We start from the raw sequence: 21,159 nt of genomic DNA on the forward strand, positions 1-21,159 counted from the left end.
AAACTGGACAAGAAGAACCTGGTAAACAGACATACTCCTAGGACATGACACCTGGCCTCTTTCCAACAGGCCAGATTTGTCTCAGGGCCTTATGTATTTATCCTGCTTCAATAGTATGGCTGTTAAAGCCCAGGTCTTAAGAGATAAAGGAGTCTCTGAGTCTGTCATACCTTGCTAAAAGCAAGAAGAGCCACTTCCAGAAAGTACCTGGAAATCCTTCTTTTCCTGGTGTGAACAAAAGCACCTCAGTCCCAGAGATGTCTGTGTGCCTTTCATTCTGGCCTTCCTACAATCAGGTTTTGACCGGAACTTGTCCTTAAAAACTCTGAAAGAACATGTTTTGGGCTTGTCCATTCTTTTACAAAAACCTTTGGCCTTTTCCTTAATAAAACTTTGGATCAAGATCCCATTTGTAGCATTCTGTGTCCTTCCTTGGAAATGAACTTGATTCTCTCTGCCCAAGGATATTCCCTTAGATTACCTTTCCTGCAAGGTGGCTTTTCTGGTCACTATCACATGTGTCAGACGTGTCTTGGATTTGGCAGCTCTCTCTTGTAAAGGGGCATTCCTCATTCTTCACAATGACATGTCTTAGGCCCAAGACCATCTTTTCTGCCTAAGGCAGCATCAATCTTCCACCTTATTTAAGCATAGTCCTACCATATTTACACCTTGCTCCAAGGGACCCAAAGAAAATTGCTCTCAACTGCCTAGATGTAGTCAGAGCCACAAGAGTCTACCTAAAAGCAACAGCTTCAATCAGGAAGACAGATTCCCTATTGTCCTTTCCTCAAGACCTTGAAGTGACATCCTGCTTCCAAGCTCACCATCACTTGATGAATAAGACACGATTGCTAGAGCTTGTACACTCTCAAAGACAAAGCTCCTCCTGCACTTTTACACACCCAATCCACCAGGTCAGTTGGAGTTTCTTTGCCCAGCTTTGTAAGACCACCACCTGCTGCTCTTTTTATACCTTTTCAAAGCTCTACCAGGTGGATATCCAGTCTTCTGCAGATGCTGTTTTTCAGGCGCAACTTTCTTGTAGTAGAACTCTGAAATTGGGTTTATTGACCCTTGTTGCCTAGTTGTTGCCCACCTTTCTCATTTATTGCTTGGGGATGCCAAGGGATATGAATATTCAATTTGTGTCCTGTACTGCACAAATAAGTTAACAGGAATTTTGATTTACCTGTAAATTCCATATATTGGAGTACAGTACAGGACACAGGACACCCTTCCCTCTATACCTTGGTTAATCTGCACTGCTTTCTACAAAACTGAGGACTCGTGAAGAGGAGTAGGGTTAAAGGGAAAGGGCCCATGGGGTTTGTCCTCTAACTTCCTATCACCTGAAGGTACAAGCCTTCTAAAACCCAGGGTCTATGAATACTCAGCTTGTGTCCTGTACTGTAATCCAAGATATGAAATTTACAGGCAAATCAAAATTCCTTTTTTTTCTCTTGAAGTCCATTGAGGGACACGGGAATATATTAAATTAGTAGACATTTGGATTATACTACCACCTTAAGGAAGTTATGACAATGGAAAACAAAAATGTTAGGCTGACCCCTGTATAAACCCAGCTTCAATCTTCATGCCTGTGAGCAAGCAGTGCATTAGGCCAGCAAAAAACAGGAATGAGACCTGTGTCCTCTAGTGGCTGCAAGAAAAACATTTTACGGTAAGTACATTTTTTTTCTTTATTGTCTTTTAAGGAACACAGGAATGTAGTGAATTAATTTGGAATGTCCAAAAGCAGTCCAACTATGGGTGGGCAGTAGTCACAGACTTCTCACAGACCCAGAAATCATAATACAAGGGGCACCTGAGAGGGTTAAACACTTGAATGAAGGCTAAACAAAGCAGGTTCTATAAAATATGAAAAACTGCCATGACCCCAAGGGGAGGGCATTAAAGATCAATCCAGTGCTACAGTCCAGGACAGGAAACAGCCAGTAAGAGGAAACTGTTACCTGAAGAATGATGGACCTCAAATAGGGGATGGGGAAGACAACCAACCATCCGCTATAAAGAAAACAGGTGGAATAACAAACTAGCTGAGGAGGGAATGAAAACATGGACCAACATTGCAGGTGGTCCACAACAAAGAATATATATTTGATTAAAGGCCTAAGACTAGAATACCTAGCCCTTGATATCAGGGAAAGAAATTTGGATAGACAACATATGTATAGAAAAAAGACCAACCAAATTACATCACAGGCTAGAATAGAAGCCCTTTAACCCTTCACTTCAGGGAGAGGGAAATCAAAATTAGCAGGATGTCACGGTATCTCTTAGGGAGACATGCATGGATGTGAATTATCAGTAATGACAATGTCAAGGGCAGAACTAAACAGACACCTACCCTTAAATGCTCCTTAAGTGTATCCTCAGCAGGTCAGATGCAAAGTCAATGAACGCTATGCATCTGAATGACCATACACCCATGCAAGATACAAGCTTGAATGCTTGAAAGAAACCATCAGAGCTCCAGATATTTGTTCAAAAAGCTTCAGGACAAGAGGGAATGTAAGTGAGATGGAGTGAGTGAGAGATCTGATCCACAAAGACATGCATTCACAAATCTGAGACAAAGCCAACAGGGAGAGGTATTCCAGAGAACTCAAACTAAGACCTAAGTAGGGAATCCAACTGTCTGTCGATGAAATCCCTGAAGGTAAGATCACTAACTTGTTTGGTGGTATGTTTGTTAAGGTGGATGACAAGTACCACTTATCAATAGACACATTTCAAAGGAAAAACTCCTTCGCCTTATCAAAAGACCCTATGCATGGAACAGTAGGCTGATCCTCCAACTGCAAGACTAAACATACTGCAAAAATCATATTATTAAGAACTCTTTGTCAATCTGAGTCATGTGGTTTTGCAGAAATACAGTCTCCTCAGTAAAAGACTGTAAGGATTCTGAATGTGAATCATAGATGGTAGTACGGACCTCAGGCACACCCAGAGGCAGAAGTTCAATAAGGTTGAAATTAGATTCTGTCCTGGATGGTGCCAGAGCACGATTAGAGCCTCTGTGAGCAGTTTGCTACATTAATTGTTCACATGAATACTAAAGATCTTGTGGACATATGGCTGGTCTCAGTCTTACGCTGCCAAGCAATTTAGGATTTTGATGAGGATGGCCCTATATATGTATAGGATCTAGGTTACAGGTGTAACCTTCTGGAGATACCAAGTCGCTCCTAGGAACAATGGAGAAGTATAGGCTGAGATTGCTGCACTGAGACTGCCTTCTGTTTGTCTTTTGCTTATTGCACAGTAAAGTGGAAAACAACTAGGCCCAAAGTGAGGAATGGCCTTGCTTAGTAGTAAATCTAAGCATCTGATGCTGAAATGGGTCACTGGCCACCATAGGTGACAAAGTTACAGTAGATGGGCAGTGGAATGATACTGGAGAGTGGTTGATCCATGAGCAGCAGCAGGCGGGAAGTGACTTCCTTTAGACTAGTTGAATGGTGTCACACGCACAACTCCACCTAGCAGGTGATGTCAACACTCAGTTCCCTCACCCTTAACAATTACCACTGTAAGATGGCAGTATGAGAATTTTTAAAATAGTGTACCAACTGTGAGCTAGCCCTCAGTGTTTCAGTCCGACCAGCTTCATTTACTTTGTGAATCCATAAAGACTGACTCATATCAGAGGTGTTGCCACAGCTCTGGGCTTGGAGAACACGCTGCTACTTAACCAATGCACAGTGGTCTGTAAAAATGCCATAATGCAGAGCCCAAAAGAGAAAGTTGCAAGGTGGTAGAGATCAGTAAAAGAATATCTAATTTATTGGTAAAAAAAATAGCATGCTTACATTAAGGTTTACTTCTGCACTAAGAGCTGGATGCAGGCAAATTTGATGTAAGTGTGCTATTTTTAGGGCGGCACAGTGGCTTAGTGGTTAGCATGTCTGCTGTGCAGTAAATGGGTCATGGGTTCAATTCCCAACCATGGCGCCTCCTGCATGGAGTTTGCATGTTCTCTCTGTGCTCGCGTGGGTTTCCTCCAGGTACTCCGGTTTCCTCCCACACTCCAAAGACAAGCTGGTAGGTTAATTGGCTTCTGTCTCAATTGTCCCTAGTTTCATCCCTGGCCATGCAGGATCTCCTGCATGGTAGGGATTGGGGAAAGACCTGGCAACCTACCCTGTAAAATAATTGCTAAGAGAATTCATGAAAAAAGTCACTTACGAGTGACAGTCCATGCAATCGCCAAGGGTTGGATACGACTAGATAGTGCTATTTTACCAATAAATGTGATACTCTTTTACTGATCTCTTGCAATTTTGTTCTCTTTAATGTACCTGGACTGGATCGGTCCCAGATCTGGAACTAGGAGCTGCAGGATCACTCTTTCCACTTGGCTATAACAACAGAGACTTTGGGAGGCTTTGTTTTATGTGAGCATTTACATTAAGCACTAAATATTTGAACATAAACAAGTGTTTGGTTGTTTTTCACAATGCAGAGCCCAGTGCCCAAAAGTCAAAATTTCAGATTAGCTCTGCAATCTTCCAGTCCAGTGGAGTCCCACTAAGGCCTCCAAAACCATTGCTGTTGTGTAGAAACTAGCTCAAGTAGCATTTTTTAAGTCACCAAAAATATCTACGGTGTACGGAGCATCTTGAGCTGTAGCAAAGGTGCCTAAGAATTGACTACATTGCTGTGTTCCTTAATAAAATACAAAGATTTTAGCTAGAGATCAGGGGCAGACTGAAAACTCATGGGGCCCCTGGGCAATAGGGGATCATGGGGCCCCTGTGTCCTTGCCCAAACTCAAAAAAGCCTATGAAAAAGGTATCCGAGGCATCTCATGGGGCCCCCTATTGACCCCGGGCCCTCGGGCAGTGCCCGAGTTTCCAGATGGTCAGTCCGCCCCTGCTAGAGATACACCTTAATGATTGTTTTCAGCATCATCTAGAATTTATTTCACGGCTTTTCTCTGTAAGTACCTGGACGAGGCACCTGTCTGGCTCCATAAATCAGGGTGGCTCCTTCCTTCATTCCAGTTTCACAGTACTCCAGCAGTTTGTCCAGATGGGCCTTGTGGTTTTGTGGACCATGATCTGTAGATCTGTCCAGAGGGTCACCGATCTTCATCTTTTTAATTTCTTCTACCTACACAATTAGCATAGGCTTGGTAATATGTTCCATACATTCCCTTTTACTTCTTAAGTGCCCTCGATAATTTACATATAAGATAAACATAAGATAATTTACATATAAGATAAACTTGTTAGATAAACTCTTCTAGGTTAGAAATAAAGATTAGAGCTAAGACATTCTTTCAAGTAAAATAGTGCAACTGGAAATGATGGCATGCACAGCACTACAACCCATCAGATTTTATATAACAAAACGTATCAGTGAATGATGCAGTTTCACAAGCCGCTATTGATCACAAAACTCTACTCACCAATGCCCCGTATAGTGTTTTGGTTATTTTTGCAAATGAGACCAGGTAGGTTTAAATAAACATTTTATGCAATTCATTATTTGGGTGGTTCAAGTATATGAATGTTTCCTGAATAAATTATACTGTAAATAAATTATACTGTACGTTGTATATGAGAATGCAGTTTACTAAACTTTACATACTGTAAGACCTTATGACATGCAACTGACTTACCACGCGTTTTACAAATTCATCATGTATAGATTCTTCAACAAACAGTCTGCCTGCTGCAATGCAGTTTTCACCCTTGTTGAAAAACACAGCTCCCATACCCTACAAACACAAGAGTAAAGTACTAAATAATAAAGGCTAAACATTGTCTATGCAATTGATATAGATGGATATTTTTCTGTTATTTGTATTTCTTGAGCATTACAACTTTAGTTCCAACATAAAGAATAAATATACAGTGTATGTAATGCATCAAAATACTTGAAAGTGAATAGACAGACCAATACTGTTATTTATGTGCTTATTAAACATTTAGCACATAGATACCTTTTTGTTCCTCATTTAATGTGTATTTCTACATGGCAGCTAGGCAAGCACTTGTGGGTGCACAGGTCACTCCTCCATGCTAGAGCTAGATCCCGTTGCCGGACTGTGGCTTTTGTGAACACCAACGTGTTTATATCATGCAGCAGGCTTCTGTGAAGGTGCTGCAAGGGGAGGGTGACAACTCTGCTACAAATTAGGAAAGACTTTTGTTGCTTTCCAGCTCTCCAAAGAAAGTGCTGCAGAAAGGGCCAAACTTGCAGAATCAACAGATGTTAGGGTTGGGAGTTAAAAGCCTCATTATTATACTATATACCAGGGATATTGAATTAAAATTCATGGAGATCTGATTATTAAAACTTTCATCCAGCAGAGGTCCGAGTCTTATGTTTGTGCTATGATTCGGGTTCTTCATATCACTGCCCCACCCTCTTACATTACAGATTCCCCTTTACATCACAGCCCTCTTCGCATAACAGCCCCACTTTATACCACAGTACCACCTTTAAGATAGCTGAACCACGTCTTTACATCAAAGCCCTTCTTTGCATTCAAATCCCCCCATATTACATCACACTGCCTCCTTTATTTAATTATCCTTTGTCTCCCCTTCACATCACAACCCCCCCCCCCCACCTTTACATCAGTGTCCTCAGCCACCACCTCACATCACAGTCCCCCTCCCCTTCACATGAGCGCCCTCTGTCACCCCTTTACATCACAGCCCCCTTACCTAAATCCCAGTCCCCATCACAGCCCCCCTTCCTTGAACCCCAGTCCCCTTTACAGCCCCCTTACTTGCATCTCAGTCCCCTTCACAGCCCCCCTTTCCTTGTATCCTAGTCCCCTTCACAGCCACCCTTCTTTGCAGCCTAGTCCCCTTTACAGCCCCCCCTTCCCCCTTACTTACATCTCAGTCCCCTTCACAGCCCCCAATTCTTGCAACCCAGTCCTCTTTACAACCTTACTTGCATCTCAGTCCCCTTCACAGCCCCCCTTTGCATCTCAGCCCCCCTTTCTTGCACCCCAGTCCTCACAACCCCCCTTCCTTGCTCCCCAGTTCACTTCACAGCCCCACTTCCTTGCACCCAGTCCTCTTAACAGCCTCCCTTCCTTGCACCGAAGTCCTCTTCACAGCCCCCCTTTTTTTGCACCCCAGTCCCCTTGACAGTTCCTCCCTTCCTTGCACCCCAGTCCCCTTTACAACCCCCCTTCCTTGCACCCCAGTCCACTTCACAGCACCCCTTCCTTGTACCCCAGTCCTCTTTACAATGTTACTTGCATCTCAGTCCCCTTCATAGCCCCCCCCCACATACACCCAAGTCCCTTTCACAGCCCCCCTTTCTTGCACCCCATTCCCCTTTACAGGCCCCCTTACTTACATCTCAGCCCCCTTCACAGCCCCTTCTTCCTGGCACCCGGGTCCTCACAACCCCCCTTCCTTGCACCAAAGTCCTCTTCTCAGCCCCCCTTTTTTGTACCCCAGCCCCTTTACAGCCGCTCCTTACTTACATCTCAGTCTCCTTTACATTTCCTCCCTTCCTTGCACCCCTGCCGCCTTTACAACCCCCCTTCCTTGTACTCCAGTCCACCTCACAGCCCCCCTTCCTTGTACTCCAGTCCACTTCACAGCCCCCCTTACTTGCACCCAGTACCCTTTGCAGACCCCCCTTACTTGCATCTCAGCCTGCTCTTGCACACCCAGTCCCCTTTAAAACTCTCCTTTTTTGTATACTGTTACCCCTTCACAGCTCCCACCTTCCTTCCTTGCAGCCAAGTCCCCTTTATATGAATGCCCCCGCCCTTATATTTCCCCCCTGCCATTCACAACCTTCCTTTTCGATCCTACTTTACACAGCAGGTAGAAGGCACGGCATGCCTGGACAGAGGGTGGGACATGTGGGACATGCTTTTCATGTTAACAGGCAGGTGAATGCTTGCTAGGAATGCCTAGCAACCAATCACCGGCTTGTTAACTTGAAAAGTTGGATAGCTCCCGCCCGCTGGCTGGACATGCTGTGCCTTCTGCCTTCTATAATGAATGTTGTGGCGGAAGCGGTAGCTCAGCTGCGGCGGGGGTGGGGATATCAGCTGCAGAGTACATCCAGGCTGCTAAGTGTCGGAGCGGAGGTCCGTATAGGATTGTCATTCGGTTCGTTTGCGGACCGTGGTCCGCCACTTAGTGATGCCTGCTATATACTGTATGAACTGTATATTTCTCAGAGAAATACAAGTTAAGTGCCAAAAGTCTGCCATTATATGATACATATAGTCAAGGTCCTGCTATCCTTTACCGTATTTGACATGTTTTCATTTTAAAGGAAATCTGGGCTGGATCTAGCCAGTATGATGTGGGGGTGCAGTAAAACATGTCGGCGGCAATGTACAAAAACAGGAATCAATAGCAGAGTGCACTGGAGGTACTGGGGGTCAGCAAGTCAGAGGATAGGGGTTAGTAGAGCAGAGAGGGATCAGCAGTTTGTAGGGCAGTGTACCGATCGACTTCTGTACAACCAGCCTTTAGGAAAATGTCCACATGAGTTAAAGGTGGCAGCACTTATCAGCATATTTTGGCAGCAGAGAAGTCTCTCTGCTGTCAGAACACAATACCTCAATAGGAGTGATTCCTCCATCCACGTCGAATGCCGTGGATGTGGGAATCTAGATTTTTTTTTTCAACCTGCTGTTGTACAAATAAAAAATTACTAATGTTTAGACTGCCTTACTGAGCCTACTATAAAGAAGAATTTCATTAAAACTAGCAACTGTTGAGACAATGAACATCTTGGTCAGGTCTATTTACTGTATATCAATGCAAAATGTACAGAGCACATGGGTCAGGTGTACGCAATAAACAAAACAACATATGGAGTGTAGCAGTTGGGATGAGTGCCATGTTCACATCAGTGTCCACTACCTTACATCAGAGTATGGCAGAGTGTCCCCTTACATCAGAATCTGCAGAGTAGCCCTTACTTCAGAGTCTGGTAGAGTCCCTCCTTACATCATCATAAATGATCATAAATTAGTTATTGCTTCCAATGTAGTATAATACTGATCCTTCCAGATACATTACCCAAAGTAGAATCAAACCTCTTTCCCCTACAGCTCTAAATTATTTACTTTTTCCACCATTACCCTCTTAACTTTTCCGCTCTGCTCTGAAAGAATAAAATGTTAATTTCTTTCTAGAAAACGTTGAAAAAAATTACCAATTTTGAGCAGCCACTACCTTTCTGTATTACTGATCACAGTTCTGACTTGTTAAAGATTTCAAAATCCATGTTAATGTCTCTTTCGTGATAATTTCAATAACAATTAATGAAAGAGAGAGAAAAGCTCTTTTCCTGCATGCTTGTTTTAGCCCAGTGATTCACTAGGTACTAAACAAGAATCAGGTTAATGTACCTTTAAATCAAAGTCAGGATGGAGTTTTCATATTTTATATTTACAGGTTTCCAATACATACTCTCAAAAAGGGACTCTCTACTAGTACTCATTGCTGCTGCCATAAAAGCATGGTGGTCCTACTTCCTTTGAGATATTTAGTGCTCTGATTGACTGTTTGCTCGCTGCTATTTCCATCTCTCAACTGAGGGTTATCTCTGTCTGCAGTGGAAACACTAATTAGCTACTTGACTTCACCAATCACTACTTTTGCCTCACACAGAACCTGCACTTTGCCGTAAATGCAAGTTGAAAGTAGCAGTGCAGATGTAGCTGATCAGACTCCACAAGGTGCTGGTCTATTTTAGTGGCAGCGGCAAAAGTGGTTGATCTAGGTTCACTGTAACAAATAACCAAACATATTTTTATTTCATATTTAGTTTCTTCTCTTTACAGATTGCAAATTTCTCAGTCTAATATCTGGAACAAGAACATACTGTTTCATTAGTAAATCTTCTCACCATTCTTACAGCCTTGTCAAGATCACAGTCGTTAAAGATGATTAGAGGAGATTTCCCACCAAGTTCCAGTGAAACCTTTTTTAGATTGCTGACAGCACAACTGTATAGACACAAGAGTAACTGTACATGAATACACTAATATATAACATATAAATTGTGTAATATAGGGTTTTAATAGTTAAACCTAGTAGTAGTTTATATTTATACAGTATGGTTTGATTACTCTTGTTACCTATGACTTCTGACCTTACTATATGCTTACATTCCTTGTCTCCTGATACCATTATTTGGTAAAACTAGTTATACCTAGTTTCCAGCAGGAGACAAGGAGGCCCCAGAATAGGAAAGGTATATACAGCATATGGGAGGAAGACAAAGATTACGGTAGTTGAGTTTACTCAAAGTGCCTGGGAAAAGAGGACTGCTGCTTCCAGGAATTTTAAATTAAATTACAGGCTCCCCTGGACTACAATGATGCTCTATTTATGTATTTTATCATATATATATATATATATATATATATCTTTAAACCAAACTAAGTAAATTCCTGTTATTATAATATTATTTTTTACTTGTTTGATTTATCACACTATGCTCATAAATCTGAGGTTAGGCATAGGAACCTGTTAACAAGCTAATAATAAATAATAAAGATTGACTGTTACAAACTTGTATGAAAAAAAGAAAATTCACAAAAAATACCTTTTCATAATCTGTTTGCCAATTGGTGTGGACCCAGTAAAGCCAAGTTTGCGAATATCCGGGTGCTCAGACAACCGCTGTCCTACCAAACCACCTTTAAATAGAAAAATAAGTTAATCTATATGTCAAACGGAGGCCTTTTGACCAAAAAGTATTGTGAATATTAAATAAAGATGTGTGCAAATGCGTGTCCTTAGCTAAGCTGCTTAATTATGTATTCCATGGTGCTATTCCCATATGTTTTCGCAATAGCTGGAGTAGGTAAACCAATACTGTAGTCTTCAAATAATAGAACCTGAAAAAGAGTGTTTAAACATTTTGGCACACAATGTTTAAATGTAATCATATTTAAATTAAAAGGGACTCCGTGAATTTAAGATTTCTGTCCTTCTAGATCTGAATGATCAGTATCATTTAAATACTAAACATTTTCCAAACCCAAGTGCTGCAACACCTTTCCAAACACTATTTCAATGGCAGTGCAATCTCCCCTTCCCATCATCTACATTCTGCCCCCGGGGCTGCATAGGCTAAACCCTGCCTCTTCCTACTAAGCTCTACCCTTTTGTCTAACACTTGTTAGAAATGTGTGATGACTGGCAGCACATGGACTTTACATGTCAAGGGAAACTGCACTTTATAGGTGACCCCCTCCCCCCATTCCAGTCCATAGTCAGCTTTGTCTATACATCCTATCTTCAATCTCGTTTCCATGACTAGGTCCTCTATTTCTATTGGAACATGATCAGCTGCTGTTTCTACTGTATATCACTCTACCCCTCAGTAACAATAATTTCTCTGTCTACTGAAAATTGATATTTCAGTTATGACAGGACACTGGTGTTAAGAATTAGCCGCTACCTTCTGCCTTCTAACATCTATACACTGTGGGCCTTATTTACCAATGTCAAACATGCACTTTATGGATGAACGTGAAGTCATCTCTAAGAACTGGCAATGTAGATATTAATATAAATGAGATTTAGACCCAATTACTAAAATCTATTTCAAACTACAGATACCCAACAAATGATATTACACTGTTTTCAATATACCCATTTTTTTCAAACCAGACTGTTAACCAGTGACCCTTCAATTGACATCCTACCCTCCAATTAAAATTAAAATTTATTTTATGCTTTAACAGCTAAAGCCTCTCCTCTTTCCATCATCTGCTAGTTGTTAGACTGACCGCCATCCATCTTTTCATTTCTTAATGTTCATCATTTGACCAGGCACTGACACCTAGTTCTTAAACTATACTGACAACATATGCTTTCAATTTTGTATTGTACTGGTCAGATGTTGTGACTTTTTTCATTGTTAACTGCATTATCACATCATCAAAAAAACAAATGTATCACAAATTTTAACATATACATTTAATTTCATGAGCTGTTTTCAATTTTTTTTAAATATGCAGCTTTCAGGAATCCTGCCATGAGCATGAGATAAAAAAATGTGAAAACAGTATTAAAAAAAAAAAACTTATGGCATATCATTATGACACAAAATATTTTATTTGACTAAATGTGATATATTGAGGGTTTAGATCTAATTTAGGCTCCCAACTAAATGTGTTAAACATAGGAATCTTTAAAAAAAGTCTTGTGATCAGTGAAGAAGCAATACATCATAATACGTACAGCATGTACCATGTGAACAAATAGGAGGAGTGTAATTTCTGTTTGTAAAGATTGATTGTGATAGTCATGGTTCTTTGGAGTAGGATTTGTTGAGTAGGAAAGCACCTTTTATAGCATAGTATCTAATATCTAATTTTAATTTTTTTTGTGTTATGAATGTAAGTTTTAAAATATTACCTGACCCTGGCAGGATATTGATGACTCCTTTGGGTACACCTGCTTTTACAGACAACTCAGCAAATTTTAAAGCTGTAAGAGGAGTAACCTAAAAAAAAAAGATAATAGAAATGTCATAAGGACATAACCACAAAAAAATAGATTATGCTGAAATGCAAAAAAATCATATTGTACTGTTTCCACAAAGTTGGGAGCATGAAATTGTCCAAAATGTCTTGGTATGCTGACGCCTTAAGAGTTCACTTCACTGGAACTAAGGGGCCAAGCCCAACCCCTAAAAAACAACCCTACACCATAATCCCCCTCCACCAAACATTACACTTGGCACAATGCAGTCAGGCAAGTACCATTCCCCTGGCCAAACCCAGACACATCCATCAGATTGCCAGATAGAGAAACGTGATTTGTCACACCAGTGAACATGTCTCTACTGCTCTAGAGTCCAGTGGCAACATGCTTTACAACACTGCATCCGACGCTTTGCATTGCACTTGGTGATGTAAGGCTTGGATGCAGTTGCTCGGCCATGGAAACCCATTCCATTAAGCTCTATACGCACTATTGTTGTGCTAATCTGAACGCCACATGAAGTTTGGAGGTCTTTAGCTAATGACTCTAGCTGACCCCGCTTTGTCATTTTACGTGGCCTACCACTTCGTGGCTGAGTTTCTGTCATTCCCAGTTGCTTCCACTTTGTTACAATACCACTAACAGTTGACCATTAAATATTTAGTAGCAAGGAAATTTCACGGATGGACTTATTGCACAGGTGGCAACCTATCACAGTACCACGCTTGAATTCACTGAGTTCCCGAGAGCGACCCATTCTTTCACAAATGCTTGTAGAAGCAGTCTGCATTCCTAGGTGCTTGATTTTATACACCTGTGGCCATGGAGGTAATTAGAACACCTGAATCCAATGATTTGGAGGGGTGTCCCAATACTTTTTACAATATAGTGTATATAATACACTATTTATCTTTCAAAAAGGGTTTCACAGTGCTAAAACATTCATCCAGTTTCTAAATTTCAAAAACCAGGAAAAAAAGTGGTTAAAAAAAGCACTTGTGGGTTTAACTAATCATTTTTTTGTATAATTCTCCATTAAAGGTGTATGGCAGGGGGGTGTTCTATGCCTACATACTTTTTCTAATATGTGTCCCTCATTCCTATCACAATTGGTGTTTGTACCCCAAAGGCATTGGTACTGCATTGGTATCACAACCTGAAAAAGTCCGATAGGATATCACAGCCTCAAAAAAATAGCATAAGTTTAGAGGAAATCGCTAAAAAGTGAGTGTATTGAAAGTTCATTCCAATGCATTCCTCCGAAAATCTTATAGAAAGCCTTCCCAGAACAATGCAGGCTATTAAAGGTCATGTAGGTGTGATGGCCAGATGTCTATAAACACTTGGCCATATAGTGTATGATAATTACAGAAAGCAACAATGTGAACAACTAACACACGGGGTTATTTGCTAAAACTGGAGAGTGCAAAATCTGGTGCAACTGTGTACAGAATACCAGTCAGCTTTGAGGTTTTATTGCCAAAGCTTAATTGCACAAGCTGAAGTTAGAAGTTGTTTGGCTACCATGCACAGCTGCACCAGATTCAGAATGCACCATTTTTAGTAAATCTACCCAACAGTGTTTATTTCAGCAGTCACAGTAGCTGGACACTGCAACCCAGTGATGTAGCTGCCTAAAAATATGCTCATCAAGCAGTTGGAATGCTAATGGTCACTTGTATTTGGAGAATATTGGAAAAAATGTACCTGTGCAGGTTTCAAAACAAGTGTATTTCCTGCAGCCAGACATGCTGCACTCTTCCATGCGAGCATCATCAATGGATAGTTCCAAGGAATAACAATAGCACAGACACTGAGGAAAGAACATAATCCATCTAGATTAGATGTTGAACGAAATCTGAGCTGAAAGCCATCTTCAGAAAGGTGGAAATACTGTTGATTAGTTTTAAAGTGGGTAATGTTCAGAAATAACATACAGTATGTTGATATTACTAAGAGTGTCAGAAGAATTATGCTCTTGCTGGATCAACATGGGACAGAATCGCCATCTTCCTAGGCTTAATGAGCAGGTTACCTATAACATGAACCATTTAACATCTCCATGTTCAACTCTGTTCTAAGGCCTCATACACATGGGCACTGCACACTGTACACTGGATTCAGTAAGTGTTTTAACAAGTTTTTACCAGATTTCTTCAGGCCCTAAATCCCTCTTCATCTCCAGTTTGGGACTTCTCAATACAGGTATTAATTGGATGTGCTGGCAGTAGTTTCAAACAAGCTTTAAAGGATAAATTCACCTTTTAGAACATGTTACATCAACATTCAGGGTGTAACATGTAACATGTTATGAATAGACCGACCCTCCCCCCCTTTGGCAGCTAGCAGGAGATCTTCTCCTCCTAGCTGTCAAACTTTTAAAAAAGCACGGCCGATCGGGGCTCCGCCCACCCATCTGTGTCAGCCTTAGTGGCTGTTGGCTTGTAGTTTTCAATGAACTACCACAGCGCTGTGGAGCACTGTGGTAGTTCACCGATTCTTCCTGTCAGTATATCCGCTTACCTGTACATCCAGTATGCGCAAACAGATGTACTGACAAGTCTGCAGGAGACCTGCATGGCACCAGCAATCTGTTGATCACTAGTGCAATGCTTTAAAGTCTCCTGCAACAAAAAATAATAAATGCACATTTTTTTACCTGCAAACAAAATGTGCATTTATTGTTTTTTAGCAAAAGAAGAACTTATCCTTTAAGGAAGCTTGTGAGCTAAATGGTTCTTTAAGGACTTCAAGCAAGCTTGCCAAATGATTCTCAGACTAATGTTTAAAAGCCGTCGATGGAAATAAAAATATGGAAAATGTTATTACTGACTTGTATTTGAAGGTGCAAATTCCAAGGCTGGCTCCCCTGTCATTCCTTCACTACCTGACGAGTCATCGAACCAGAAGAAGTATTCAGTAAGTCTCTGATTTACGAACATTTGAGTTGCGAACTTTCACAGATACAAATGGACCTCGCATTACGAACATTCGTAGATGCGAAAAAAATGCAGAAGTAGCACACATATCTGCTGGACATTGTCAGTTATGCTGCTGTGTGCTTACTGTACAGTGTGATAGTGTACTGTACAGAGCCCATGATGTCCGGAAGCAAGAGGAGAAGCAGTTGTGATGTGGAGGGGACTGCTAGGAAGCGTAAAGCAATAACCATGGAAACAAAAGTGAAAATAATTGAGAAATTGGACCGAGGCAAAAAGATGGTAGACATCATTCGTTCTTATAACATGAATCGTTCAACCATTGGCACAATTCTAAAGAACAAGGCCAAGATCATGGAACATGTGAAGTCTGCTGTGCCTATGAAGTCAACAATAATATCCAAAAACCGTGGTAAAGTGATAGACGAGATATAGAAACTTCTCAGTGTGTGGATGCAGGACCAGCATTAACGTTGAGTCCCACTCAGCTTAATGCTTATTCAAGAAAAAGCTAAAAGCCTGTTTGAAGACTTGAAAAAAAAACGGGGTGAACAGTGTACATCTTTTACTGCCAGCCATGGCTTGTTTAACAGATTCAAGGCTAGAGCCAACCTTCACAACGTAAAACTAAGTGGTGAGGCTGCTATTGCAGATGCCATAGCTGCCCAAGAATTTCCAGCAACACTTAGAGAAATTATTGACGAAGGTGCTTATTTACCCCCACAGGTTTTTAACATCGATGAGACAGGACTGTACTGGAAGAGGATGCCAGAAAAAAAAGTTACATCAGTAAAGAGGAAAAGGTGATGCCAGGCTTCAAAGCAGCAAAGGACAGATTTATTCTGTTTGGTGGCAATGCTTCCGGTGATATGAAACTAAAGCCTCTCTTAGTTTACCATTCAGAGAACCCAAGAGCCTTCAAAAACATAGCCAAGGGTTCTCTACCTGTTGTGGGGAAGAGTAACTCCAAAGCCCGGGTTACACAGGCCATTTTCCAGGACTGGTCTTTCCACCACTTTATCCCAGAGATACAGAAATATTGTTTGGAGAAAGATATCCCACTCAACATTTTTTTTTCTGCATGACAATGCAACAGGTCACCCCCAATTCATGGATGACTTTCATCCCAACGGCAAAGTAGTACATCTGGCAGATTTTCGTCACACTTTTCATCAGGCAGTGAAGACTATTGATGAAACAGGAACAACCTTGCAACAATTTTGGAAGGACTATAACATCTACAAGGCCATAAAAAACATCAACTTTCCTTGGAAGGAGGTTTCGGCTGTCACCATGAATGGAGTTTGGAAGAACCTTTGTCCGCAGTTTGTTCATTAAGTTCACAGACATGAGAAGATGGGTAAGGAGTCCAAAGAGGTCTTCAACAATTTAGTGACCCTTAGCATGAAGCTGGAGCTAGATCTGCAACAGGACTTCAATGAACTCCTTGCTGTGCAACATGAGGAGCTTACTAATGAGGACCTCATGGAATTAGAAGCCCAGCAAAAAGACGAAGAGAGCCAAGAGGAAGATGTAACTGAAGAACCAAAGAGATTCACAACACAGGAAATGGCAAGGGGATGTTCTTTACTTGAAGAGGCATTGTTAGTTTTTGAGGCAAAGGTCCCCAACGTAGAATGATACACAAAAGTTGCAGCAGCCGTTCAAAATCCCATCCAGTGCTACAGAGTCATCTATGATGAGTAAAAAAGAGCTACTACTCAGACATCACTGGATAATTTTTTCCAGAGGGTAGACAGAATTGAATCCATCAAAAAATATGTGTCATCAACATCAGGTGTGAGTGAAATTTAATCTTGCCCTCCATCTCCTATTGTTGATGATCTTTCAGCTCCATCAACATCAGGTGTGGGCCAAATTCCATCTTGCCCTCCATCTCCTATTGCTGATGATCTTTCAGCTCCCCCATCTCACACCTACCTTCTCTCCTCCAGTTAGTAACTCTCTTCCACTATATGCCAGTTGTGGTACTGTACTGTACCACCATTTTAAGGTAACTGTAAAAGTAGAAATAGTTTATTTACAGTATTTTTGTGTGCATTTGTTTTTTTTTATGCTTTACATTGTATATTTGTGTCAAAGATGTACAAGACTCACTTTGTCGAACTTATAAATGAATCCGATTTATGAACGTTCTCCCGCAACGGAACTGGTTCGTAAGTCGGGGACTTACTGTATTTGGCATCCCAACACTTCACTGGCTGTTTGCTTTTTCCAGGTCAGTGACTCAGCACAGCAAGAATGACAGCCCTGGAACCTGTTCCTAGAACAAAGGTTAGCTTTGGCAGTTTCCAATTTTACCTCTCTCACAGGTTTCCTTTAGAGATGTGTACATATCATTAGTGCAGGTTTATATACTCACCCTAGTGGCTCCTTTTTAGTGAATGTTAAATTGCGATTTGGACGTGCTTGGTTTATTGGAATTGTAGATCCCTATTAGAAAAACAAATGTTAAAATTATTTTAATATGCAACAGAAATACATTCTGCTGTAGTGGCAAGAAGCCCTAAATTACAAAAATTTCAATGGCTGAAATAAGGCAGTGTCCTGAAAACAAAAAGCAGGTATACAGTTTACTGCTGATTTGTATTCAAGGGTGTATTTTCCAGGGCTGGCATCCTTACCCTTCCTTAAGTTTTTTTTTTTACTAAATTATACCAAGTAACTACATATAAGTATTAGCAAGGGCCAGGCTGAGGCAGGAGAGTCTCACTCCAGGGCACTGTGGTTTGGGGGAGGGGTGCAAATGGGTCAGGGGCCTCATCTGCACCTGCCTCACCTTGGCTCTACTCTGGCACTCTGCAAGACCAGATAGTCAAAATGACAGCACTGGTTTACAGATTACACTGGTAGTGTGGAACTCCCAGTGTAATCAGTGAAGCCCCACTGTCAGTGTGACAGCCACCCCCAAAATGCATCATCTGCACTGACAGCTCGGTTTATTTATAAATCATGGCTGCAGTTGTGTTATTCATTCACAAAATACTATAATATGTTTTTTTAAATAAAGGTGAAACCTCCTATTAGCTCTTAAGTTAACCATAATTCATTTTAAGAACCAACTAATCTTTTTCTTCCCTTAGCTGTGTTTTTTGTTGATTTTTTAAACATTTACAATTAGTATTTGTTTGATTTTGTAGCACTGCATTAACAATTGTACCAGAAACATATTCTTAGTGCCTTTATAAAAGGATTAAATGGTAGATACAGTATATCATAGCTATAAGTTTAGTTACCAGATGGAAGAACAAATCTCAATTACAATAATTAAAGAAAAAACCTGGCTGTGTTTCAATGTGTTAATTTTTAATAAATCATGCAATTTTAAGCATGCTGCAATACCCCCTCCCTTCCATACTTTTCAGTTTTCAGTGAACCAACAGAGGACCGATATAGAGCAGCTGTCATTGTATACACTGGCCTGACAACTGTACATGGATTTACAAGCTTTATAGAAAGAGAAAGGCTATCGCACTTTCCACTGGGGGCTAAAAAACCTTTTCCCATCATTGTCTGTCAGGCACACTATATGGACATGCTTGTTCCAGGGTAACAACAGCCCTGGAGCAAGAACCATAAAAAATAAATCAACAAGCAACCACTTATATTTCTATCTCTACAACTTCCTTTTAAGACAAGTTAATACAAAGTGTTGTTTTGTATTTTTCATATAATATGCCTTCACTCTCTGCAAAAGAAAAAAAAATTTATTTTTCTCTTTTTTACTTCTCAGTCAATCAACCCTTTCACTGCCGTGTGGGCAAAGGAGCGATTTTGGGTTCCGAAACATGTTACCACCCATCACGCTTTGACGTCAATACGTCCAGACGTCACTTCTGATTCTGGTCCTAGCGCTGGCTTGTGTTCCAGTGTGGCTATATTTGCTGCTGGAGGAAGACACAGCCTGATATATGGACTTGATCTGCATTCTGACAGAGTCCAACTTTATTCCACCTATCCTGCAGAGCTGTTTTAAGGATACATCTCATCCATCCACCCGCTGCCCACCAAGGCTTGCCAGCGAATAAGGACTGATGATCTGCTCATTTACTCTCATCCTTGTGAGTGCATTTTAACCCTTCCCTTTACTTGTTTTTAATGACATTGTTACACTTAGGCTGGCCATTGATGAGATGAAAACGACTGAACAATAAAAAAATCGTCCGATTTTCGGATCATTAGTGCGGTAATCGGTCGGCCGTTTGTCGTGATTTTTGCCCTTTTAGATTATCGGTCCTGATGGAAAATAATCGGCCAAATTTGTCGTTCTGCCGATTTTCGCAGCAATGATGGACAAATTTGCTGATCTTTTTCCGATATTTAAAAATGCGCATGAGCAGTGACATGAAAGAAGAAGGAAAAGAAGAAAAGGAAAAAAATAGAATATGAATGAGATGCAGAAATAGAATATGAAGAAGCAGAAAAAGAAGAAATAGAATATGAAGAAGAAGGAGAAAAAGAAGAAATAGAATATGAAGAAGCAGAAAAAGAAGAAATAGAATATGAAGAAGTAGAAGAAGGAAAAAAAGAAATTCAGTCCGATATTATATTTGACATTTAAAAGTATAGCAACATTGTATCTATTTTTATCCGAATAGAAACATCTGTATCCGAAATGGATACAAATAGATTCAATGTTGCAACTTTTTCTTCTTCTTTTGCATATTCTATTTCTTCTTTTTATTCAAGGTGATTGTAGCCGTATTAGTGCATTTGCGACAGAAACAATTGAGTACTGTCCGTGATACATTTTTAATTTGCACTAACATACAATTTTGAGGACAAGCTTTCGAGGAGTGTCCCCTTCTTCAAGGTATAGTACTGCTTGGACCTTAAAGAAGGGGACACTCCCCGAAAGCTTGTCCTCAAAATTGTATGTTAGTGCAAATAAAAAAAGTATCACGGACAGTACTCAATTGTTTCTTTTTATTCGTATTCTATTTCTTCTTCTTCATATTCTATTTCTTCTTCTTCTGCATATTCTATTTCTTCTTTTTATTCGTATTCTATTTCTTCTTCTTCATATTCTATTTCTTCTTTTTATTCGTATTCTATTTCTTCTTCTTCTGCATATTCTATTTCTTCTTTTTATTCGTATTCTATTTCTTCTGCTTCTGCATATTCTATTTCTTCTTCTTCTGCATATTCTATTTCTTCATTTTATTCGTATTCTATTTCTTCTTCTTCTTCATATTCTATTTCTTTTTCTTCATATTCTATTTTTTCTTTTTATTCGTATTCTATTTCTACTTCTTCTTCGTATTCTATTTCTTTTTCTTCATATTCTATTTCTTCTTTTTATTCGTATTCTATTTCTTCCTCTTCTGCATATTCTATTTCTTCTTTTTATTCGTATTCTATTTCTTCTTCTTCTGCATATTCTATTTCTTCTTCTTCTGCATATATTCTACATAATTGCCGGCTGTAGACGGGATGAAAATCAGCCGACCTTTTTTTTACCAATAGTGGTAATGTCGGCTGATTGAACGACCGATTTTCCATTTTAAAAAAAAAAAAAAAACGCCCGGTTTTCTCCCCATTTATGGCCTGCTTTAGATGTTGGTGCCTTCTGTTTGTTTATTGTTTTGGTGCACATGGGCATCCAATACCCTGTTAGAAGAGCTGCAGCCATTATAGAGGTGGATCAACACAGCTTGATCTACCATACAGAGACTACGGCTTCTTGCTTGGGACCTAATCACTCTTTCTCCCTTTGCACTATA

General features: G+C 40.4%; 1 protein-coding gene and 1 long non-coding RNA gene across 2 annotated transcripts in view; one reads left to right on the top strand and one right to left on the bottom strand.

Moving 5' to 3' along the window:
- The window catches only part of LOC149471939 (uncharacterized), a 46,289-nt gene extending 26,663 nt beyond the window's left edge, over window positions 1-19,626 (top strand). The window contains exons 2-3 of the long non-coding RNA XR_016305807.1: window positions 17,655-17,710; window positions 19,170-19,626. This is a non-coding gene — a long non-coding RNA (uncharacterized LOC149471939). The remainder of the gene's footprint in view (window positions 1-17,654; window positions 17,711-19,169) is intronic.
- ALDH1L2 (aldehyde dehydrogenase 1 family member L2) overlaps window positions 1-21,159 on the bottom strand; it is an 80,963-nt gene that overhangs the window by 8,241 nt on the left and 51,563 nt on the right. Inside the window, exons 14-20 of the mRNA XM_089651844.1 lie at window positions 17,799-17,869; window positions 14,184-14,289; window positions 12,408-12,495; window positions 10,585-10,678; window positions 9,883-9,982; window positions 5,654-5,752; window positions 4,977-5,142 (exon numbers count right to left, since the gene is read on the bottom strand). Coding sequence (XP_089507970.1) covers window positions 4,977-5,142; window positions 5,654-5,752; window positions 9,883-9,982; window positions 10,585-10,678; window positions 12,408-12,495; window positions 14,184-14,289; window positions 17,799-17,869 — 724 coding nt within the window. The remainder of the gene's footprint in view (window positions 1-4,976; window positions 5,143-5,653; window positions 5,753-9,882; window positions 9,983-10,584; window positions 10,679-12,407; window positions 12,496-14,183; window positions 14,290-17,798; window positions 17,870-21,159) is intronic.

This window comes from Staurois parvus, unplaced genomic scaffold (assembly GCF_062004578.1).
Source record: "Staurois parvus isolate SC_StPar_1 unplaced genomic scaffold, SC_StPar_1.0 ptg000025l, whole genome shotgun sequence".
In the NCBI taxonomy this organism is placed as follows: domain Eukaryota; kingdom Metazoa; phylum Chordata; class Amphibia; order Anura; family Ranidae; genus Staurois; species Staurois parvus.